An 8,456-nucleotide genomic window follows, 5' to 3' on the forward strand; every position below is an offset into this window, starting at 1 on the left:
GGGGGCGAGGACTCGAAAAGGGAGGTGCTGAGGGCGAGGTCTAGGAAAGGGAAGGCTGGGGGCGGGGACTCGGAAAGGGAGGTGTTGGAGGAGGGGTCTGGGGAAGGGACGCACTAGTGTCGAGAACTCGGGAGGGGAAGTGCTGTGGGGTGGAAGCACTAGGGGCGGGACTCGGCGGGGAAACGCGCTGGGGGCGGGGACTCGGAGAGTAAACTAGCTGAGGGCAGGGTCTAGGAAAGGGAAGCTCCGTGGGCTCGCTGGGGCTTCGAGTGCTTGGGCTCTGGCTCCCTCACTCCATGTCACCCCTCAGGACCCTGCTGAGTCTCGGGAAGCTTCTGCTGGAGCGATGCCCCGGAAGCGGCGGCGACGTGGTGGCGTTCGAGGCATCCCCTCCCGAGAGGAAGGCCGAACTGGCGGACGCAGCATCTTCCCCTTCAGCCTGCTGCCCGTGGACTGTCAGCTGCACATCTTTTCCTTTCTGACTGAGGCGGAAAAGTGCACGGCGGCAGAGGTGTGCCAAGCCTGGAGCCAGCTAATGCGCACACCCCGCCTCTGGCGCACAGCCGATTTCATGCGGCTTGGTGCCTTCCAGTCTGGCCTGGAAGTGGTGCTGGTGTCAGCGCGAGAGTTTGAGCGCTGGAAGGACTGGGTGCACCAATATGCATACCACCTCATGGCTCGCGGGGCCAGCTTGCTGAGGCTCCGTGCCAGCTTTGACCTGGCTGACCAGGGGGCTCGCTGGGCCGACTTCCTCACTGGCTTCCTGGAAGGTGTCCACTGTGGGGACCTTCGGGACTTGGAGCTGAACTGGACCCTGACACATCTAGAACCCCCAGACTTCTACCCACCGGGCACGTGCAGCATGACCCAGGTGAGCCTCACCAAGCTGGACCAGATCCACAATTTCCAGGTGCTGTTGGAGAGGCTGCTGGTCAGGGCACCCCGCCTCAGCCGAGCCAAGCTACCTTTTGACTGGTCTGCCCGATCAGTGGCATTGCTCACTCGCTTCCAGCAGCTCCGAACCCTGGAGCTCAAATACTTCTGGAGCTTCAAAGGTGTATGTCCAGATACCATGCAGGAACTGACAAAGGCTTTGCCTAACCTCAAGACCCTGGTCCTGCACGTCCTGGTGCCTGTTAAGGACCTGGGTGTATCATATGCACTTGAGTCCCGATCCCTGGAAACTCTAGATGTATCCCAGAGCAGGGGCCTAGTTTTCCGACACCTTGACCTGCCAGCACTTAAAGCCCTTCGGGTAAAGAAGACAGTCAGGGGTATCATCCTCAACTGCCGCACCCGTCTGGCCCTGCAGAGCCGCTGGGCCTGTCTCTACACACTTCTGTGCCGTGGAACTCCCAATCTTCGAGTCCTCAATAACCAGACCCTGCTGCCTCACTGGCGGGAGCAGGCCTATAAGGAACTGCATGCCTTATTACTCCAGGCCTGCTATTGTACCCGCCATTCAGATACCTGGCTCCTATGAAGGTCATGGGAGCCCCCACCCCCTTCCCCCAATGTTCCTAGCTCTCAAGGTATGGGCCCACCAAACAGTAAGGAAGTCTGCTACCCTATCCCTCAAAGCACCAGGTTGGAAATGAGGGAAGTGCGATTAGGGCTGAAGGAATGCTGAACAGGGGAGGCTGGGTTCATTGGGACTATTTGTAATGGAGGAGACCTTTACATTGGTATTGCCTTTATTCTTGGTGTTGTGGTCTGTGAGCATCTGTGACCTCGACAGGTTGGGGAATGGACTGGGTGGGGGTTGAGAGGTGGTAGGGAGGAATATTAGGGGACTGGCCACAAATTCAGGTTTTATGCATGGGTCCTGCAGTTACAGATAAATATCCCCAGGAAAACAGCCACCTGGGCCCACTCCCACCCCCACCCCTATTTTACCCCATCCCCACCCCCCAAACCTAAACTTCCAGCCCTAGAACAATCCTGCCATTGCGTCCAACATGGAATGGAGTATAGGACGTAACACTCTTAACACAACCCATTCAGAAGCACATACTGAGAAGGGCTCATCCTGGTTCTGCCAAAGCTCAAAGCAAGAGAGGCATAGTCTTGGGATGATCCTGCATAAAAAGCAAAGCAGAGAAATGCTGCCTCTCCTTGTACTTACCCTCCCCCCACATATACATATATATATACACACTCTCTCACACACACACACACACACACACACACACACACACACACACACACACACACACACACACACACACTACAGACTGAAGTAGTCAAAGCTACTGTGACCATAGATGTCCATGGTCCATAGCACATCATGACGCTGTATGGCCTGTTGCAACTGCTGAAGCTCAGCTTGCACACTGGCAAGCTTCTCTTCATCCACGGTACCCTCTAGAAGGCTAGCTGAAGAGGGTGGCCATGGCAGGTCCTTGTAGCAATCCACAGGGACTGGGTGTACAATCAGCTGGAGCTCAGGCAATACCTGTGATTGTTCAAGCAAGGTCTTCACTCCAGCACTGGCAACAGGGTTACCATAAAGACCAAGATAGCGAAGGTGGGTACAGCGGCATAGGGTAGGCAAGGTATTAATAAGGTGGGCATCCATGAGCTGACACTCTGTAATATCCAGACACAGCAGGGTGGCTGAGGCCTCCCTCAGTAGTATCTGAAAGGGGCCCAGGTGGTCACCAGACAGCTTGTTGCCACTGAGGTCCAGCTTCTTGAGATGAGTGGCATGGGGACTCTGGGCCAAGTAACTCAAGTCCCCCGGAAGAAGGGCACAGAAGGGAAGTTCCAGGCTTTCCAGAGGGCTCTGTAGGCAGCTGCAGAGAGATACAGGGGGTAGTTATTTCAACAGAGTTCTAGAACAGAAGCTGGGATACAGAGACCCTCATGGCTGGGCAAGGCTAACATTCTGATACTTTTATGCTCTTTCTGCCCATGAGTAAAATCTCCAGGCCCTCTAATTTGCCAAGCCCCTGACCAGGTAGAGCACTATTCCTAAGGAAATAGTTTTATGTCATTCCAGAATTCCTCTTAATTGACTTTAACCCTCAAACTCTAGACCACACCTACCTGGATCTGTCCCTATCTATTCTTCCCAAGCCATACTACTCTGGAGGTGCCCCTTTCTAAGTGTGTTGACCACTCTCCCTCTCCATAAACACCCAAACATCAACTTGAGGTTGTTTTTTTTACCCTACAAGACGAAGTTCTTGTAGAGTAGGGCCTAGTTAACTTCAAAGCAACAGAGACAATCAGATATTATCATGTGGGAAGAAGCACACCTCAAAGCTCAAACCCTTACCTCACCCCTATTTTCTGAGCTCCATCTCTTCTTGCTTCCAGTTCAGAGGCCAAGAAGGCCAAACTATCTAGGCCTGCTTTTCCCCTTCCCAAAGAATACTAGAAAGTATACTTGAAGAAACCAAGTAAAGACTCAGGAAGGACCTCCCACCTGATAAAAAGACAAGTGCTTGGGAAACCTAGATCCACTCACCTAAGGAGCTGGTAAAGTCGGCCTGAGAGGCGAGAAGAACCCATGTTGAGTTCCTTGAGGCTTTTCAACTGGCCAATTGCAGAGACAAAGCGTTGGAAACTGCCCTCTGCCTCAGCAGTGAGCTGCCGCACATCCACATTACTGTATTGTAGTTTCAGGCTCAGCAGGTGGGTGAACTTGGCCATGTGGGGGATGACAGTACACAAGCCTGAAAGTCCCAGGTTGTTGAAGCGAAGGTCTACTTGGCGCAGGCAGACTGGGTCTAGAAGCTCCAACAGGGCTACTGTGCTAGGTCCTGACAGTTCCTCAGCCCAAAGGTCCCTGCAGCGCAAGCGCAGGGGGCCACTAGTGCTGGTCTGGAGAGCCTCCTTCAGGACATTATAAGAAGTACGATTCACTAGCAGGTCAGTATGTACCTCCACAGGACTGGTGACAGAGGCCTGGGGATCCAGCTTTCGGCGTTTTGCCAAACGTTGAGCTGCTCTGGCCTGAGTCTGGGCACTGAGACAGGTTCTTGCCACAGCGACTGAGCGTGCCCACATGCTCATAGTTGTGGGGTCCTGCCCACAGCTGGCATCTAGGAAGCCAGTCATGTCTAACACTCGAAGCTGAGGCTTCCTGCAAGGAGAGATAGGTGGAAAATGTTGAGACTGACCTGGGCAAGTCATTGTCAGTTTTAGGGAGCAACTCAGGAAAATGGGTCCAGCAGATGTCCCAGGAAAAAAATCAAGAGTTTGGGGTCCCAGTCTTCTGTAACAGAAGGCCTGAGCCTTACTAGCCCTCTTTCCCCAACATCTATAGCTCAAGGTCCTGCTCATAGTACTTAAAACTTTCCCACCATAGTCTAGGTCAGCTGACCAGATAACTGGTAAGCCACAGACCCAACTCCTCCAGCCTCATCTTGCCTGTCTTTTGTTACATTCAAGATTCTAGTTATATTTCCTTCTTTTCCTTAAAGTTTTCTCCATCCCTACTCTCAAGAAGGCATTTGAAAATCAGCCAGGCCTCAGAATTAAAGACAGAATTTAACTAAATAAGGGATACGGGCACTCCCAATCAATAAACCCCTTGTCAATGATTCCATAGTCCCCAAAGATCAAAAATGTATGCAGCCCCATACAGATCTGGCTTTAGAGCCCAAGTTCCCTCACTAATCTGCCTGCCAAATGCATCACTGTGTCATCTGCTTTCTCCTTTGTCTTCAACCTTTTTCTTTTCCCTATAACTATAAAAATGCTATTCTCCCCAATCCTTTGAAAATTAAAAAAATTTTTTTTTGCCTTTGGAGACCCTATCCAGATATAATCCTATTTCTCTTTACTTCTAAAAGTCTTTTTTTTTTTTTTAAAGCAGTTCACATTCTATCCCTACACTTCTTCACTATCTAGTCTCTCCTTGGTCCCTTACAATTATTAAGCTTCTGGCTCCATTCTTCTGAAACTGTTCTACAGCTTTCCCTACCACATCTGTGAAATCATTGTCTGAAGCTTTTGACAATGCTGACACATTCTCATTTGATATCCAACACCCTACACTGCTTAATGAAGACTACCTAGGCACCCAGTCCACGTCCCTGTAGAGTATTTGCCTCTTTTCTTCCTTATTGTCTCCAAGGAAGACAATAAAAAGTGTACCTGATGAACTAAACGAATAGCTTTTGGTCTCCTCTGCTGGCTCAGCACCTTTCTAGCCCACTGGCTATTCCCCAAAGTTCTGTCCTTGGTACTTTTTTCTTTTTACTCTCCACATGTGATCCCAATAACTCCTAGGGTTTTTTGTTTTTTTCTTTGATTTTAAAAACCCTTAATCTTCTGTCTTAAAATCAATACAAGTGTTGGTTCTAAGGCAGAAGAGCAGTAAGGGCTGAGCTATAGAAGTTAAGTGATTTGCCAGGGCCACACAGCTACTATTAAGTGTCTAAATCCAGATTTGAACCCAGATCTCCCTACTCTAGACCTGGCACTCTATTCACTGAACCACCTATCTGCCCCTCCATTTCTAGGTTTTATCACTGCCTCTAAGTTTCTAACTGAAATTTATATCATTAATTCTTCCTCCTCAAACTCCAGAACTTCTTTTCCAACTGTATACTGGACATCATAACTAATGTTGCTCTCCAATTCCCCAACTCTTCACATTCAACTAGTTGTTAAAGTCCTATCTCCTCTCCACAAGCACTGGGACCACCCAAGTGTAGGTCTTAATTAGCCTTCCTGTACTCTTATAACCTAACAACTCTGCTTTGAGTCTTAATCTAAAATTCATCCTTTGCATTATTTGCTAACTTATAAATGGGCTGAAATGTCTTTTGGGGAAAGGAATTCAATCATAGATCTTTGATTCAGTGACATCAAGGATCCATAGATACCTGGGCAGTTAGGTGACATGAAGAATAAAATAAAGAACTTAGAATAAGGAAAACTTGAGTTTTAATCATGCCTCAGACACTAGCTATGTGATCCTGTGTAAGTAAACATAACCTCTGTCTCAGTTTCCTCATCTGTAAAAATAAACTTACAAGGTTATGAGGATCAAGTGAATTAACATTTGAAAATTTGCTTTGCAAACCTTAAAGTTCCATATAAATACTAACTATTATAGAGAGAGAGCTAGAAGGGAAAAGAGTCAGAGACCTTGTTCACTAGGTAAATGAAATTAATAGATGGCCTGGGAGGGGAGGGAAGTGGAATATGTTTAGCCTCCAGGGACCTGCCTTGGTTCTGTCCCTAAAAGTACCTCTGGTTTAATGGCTTGCAGAGCCCTTTTCAGGACTTTTCAGGTCCAGGCAGAGAGCCTAAACCAGGTTGAGGGTAACTAAGGGGCCTCAAATTAGTCAGTGAATATGGGGAGGTGTCTACCTTCTCCAGCAGAATGGGCAAATGAGAACAATTTGTTCCAACTGAAGCAGGCACTGTGGAGCCCTCAGAGTTTGGTTACACATCAAAGAAGCCAAGGTTAAAAACTGCATCCTGAGCCATAATTAATCACCAATCATCTTGACTTCTGTGTTGCCACTGGACTTAGAAGAGAGTGAGGTTGACAAGTTTCATGCAAGGCTGTCTCACTTAATATCCAAATTATGCTCCAGTCAAAAGACATCACTTGATATCATCATCTTTTTTCTTTCTTTTTTTTAAACCCTTAATTTCTGTGTATTGGCTCCTAGGTGGAAGAGTGGTAAAGGTGGGCAATGGGGGTCAAGTGACTTGTCCAGGGTCACACAGCTGGGGAGTGTCTGAGGCCAGATTTGAACCTAGGACCTCCCGTCTCTAGGCCTGACTCTCAATCCACTGAGCTACCCAGCTGCCCCCATTTGATATATCATCTTGATCCCCTTTAAATATGACAACAACCTACTAACCTGGTTGTCCCAGTTCAGGCTCTCTCTGCCTACCCCATGAAAAAGGGATGTTGACTAGGGACCTACCTGCTGCTTAATGCTGGGAAAGTAAAGAAAAAAAGTGTTCAGAGCTAGCCCAGCTTCAGGAAGATGCCCAAAGATACCTCAGGTACCCCACAAACAGCTTATTAGAGGCTTGTAAAAAGCTTCCCAAACGTCAAATACTTGGTCAAAGTGATTCCCCATTTTGCAGCCCTTGGCAAAAATCACATCCTGGCCCTCCAGAATCTGAAAGAAAGGCTAGTACATCTGTGCCAGACAATTTGAAAATTGCCTCCCTCTTGCCCCAATAGTTCGTTCATTCAATGATCATTTATTAAACGCTTTCTGTGAGCAGAGCCCACTACCATAAGACTGTCTAGGGTCTTTCTGGACCCTAGAGGGCAGGCTTTCTGGTGTATATATGCATATGTGCCACCCCTCTAGACGGTGAGTTTACAGCGCTCTGCGCACAGCATCTTAAGAGTCGAAGGAGGCCCTGGAGAGCATTCCCACTCACCGAGCCATCGCCCTGCCCCCTCCCCGGCGGCTTGGCTTACCTCCGCGGTGCTGGCGCGAGCAGCGCCAAGATCACAGCTTGCACACTCTCCCTACGGGGCCGCTTGGGCCAGCCCATCTGCTTGGGGTGGGGCAGTAGCTGCCGGAAGCTGAGGCACGGGAAGGGCCACGTCTGCACCAGCGCCTGCAGCACCAACGTTCTGCCGTACATGAAGGCAGCCCGGAATAAGGCCGGGTACAGTTCCCGAGGAAGGGAAGCTAGAGCCCGGCATGCCATTTTCTGGTGCCGGGTCACCTGCACAGCACACAGGGCCAGCAGCGACTGCATTTCTGCGGAACCAACCCAATACCTCCGCGCAAGCGCGGTTCGGCACTCTCTAGAACGGAGAGGGTCTATCTACGCAGGCGCACCTCCACACACTTACCAACCCCCCCCCACCCTCAATCTGCGCAGGCGTGTTTAGAAAAGGGATTATGACTGTGCAGGTTTAGGTCCGCAAACCAAAGCTCGGGGAAAGGGGAGCTGAGTAGCTTTGGGGGTAAAGATATCAGACCACCACTCATTGGGTCCCCACTGAGGCCCAGCCCCGAGACCCAGCTCTCATCCTCTTAGTGGGAGAAACCGTCAACTGACAAAAACACGGCCTGGGAATCTAGCCGGACGACGACGGCGCAGGTTGATGGCGTTTCGGCCCTCCATTGGATGGAGACGAGCCCCATCCGAGAGCTCGCCGAGGATTGGCTGTCTGGTGCCCCATTGTTGCGCAGCCCTTCATGGTTGGCCAAGGAGCAGGTCCTCTAAATCCCTTGGCTCCACAATCTGGTTTCGACACTCCTGCACTCCCGCCTTGTTGCGGAGGGGGGGGGGGGAATTCAATATCCCATGGTCATTTCCTCTCAGTTCTAGTACAGATTCCCCTGCCCTAGGCGCAGCCAGTTTAAATATTGCATTTTAACACCGGGCGATTTGCTCCCTGTCTCTCTGTTAACCTTGTTTCTGATCTTCCCTCTCTCCTGGGTCTCTGTCCTTCCCTGCGGCCTACAGACGCCCACCCTTTGAAAAAAAACAAAACAAAAAAACTTCAC

General features: G+C 49.9%; 2 protein-coding genes across 2 annotated transcripts in view; one reads left to right on the plus strand and one right to left on the minus strand.

Annotated features, from left to right (window-relative positions):
* The window catches only part of LOC123231995, a 12,716-nt gene extending 10,566 nt beyond the window's left edge, over window positions 1-2,150 (plus strand). The window contains exon 2 of the mRNA XM_044658321.1: window positions 311-2,150. Within this exon, the coding sequence (XP_044514256.1) occupies window positions 347-1,483 (1,137 nt within the window). The 5' untranslated portion in view covers window positions 311-346 and the 3' untranslated portion in view covers window positions 1,484-2,150. The remainder of the gene's footprint in view (window positions 1-310) is intronic.
* A 77-nt stretch (window positions 2,151-2,227) lies between these two features.
* LOC123231996 (leucine-rich repeat-containing protein 14-like) lies at window positions 2,228-7,918 on the minus strand. The gene is made up of 3 exons (XM_044658322.1): window positions 7,412-7,918; window positions 3,473-4,090; window positions 2,228-2,795 (listed from the first exon to the last, which is right to left on the minus strand). Exons 1-3 carry the CDS (start codon window positions 7,696-7,698, stop codon window positions 2,228-2,230), a joined length of 1,473 nt encoding a protein of 490 aa, XP_044514257.1. The 5' UTR covers window positions 7,699-7,918.
* Window positions 7,919-8,456: the final 538 nt, after the last annotated feature.

The sequence above is a fragment of the Gracilinanus agilis genome, chromosome 1, assembly GCF_016433145.1.
Source record: "Gracilinanus agilis isolate LMUSP501 chromosome 1, AgileGrace, whole genome shotgun sequence".
NCBI lineage: Eukaryota > Metazoa > Chordata > Mammalia > Didelphimorphia > Didelphidae > Gracilinanus > Gracilinanus agilis.

What these genes read in the sequence shown, in the direction of transcription:
- LOC123231996 (XM_044658322.1), bottom strand. Translation starts at nt 7,698, where the DNA reads ATGCAGTCGCTGCTGGCCCTGTGTGCTGTGCAGGTGACCCGGCACCAG. An exon ending in CTCGCGCCAGCACCGCGGAG is followed by an intron (nt 4,091 to 7,411) that starts GTAAGCCAAGCC and finishes CTCTCCTTGCAG; the next exon opens with GAAGCCTCAGCTTCGAGTGT. An exon ending in CGACTTTACCAGCTCCTTAG is followed by an intron (nt 2,796 to 3,472) that starts GTGAGTGGATCT and finishes ATCTCTCTGCAG; the next exon opens with CTGCCTACAGAGCCCTCTGG.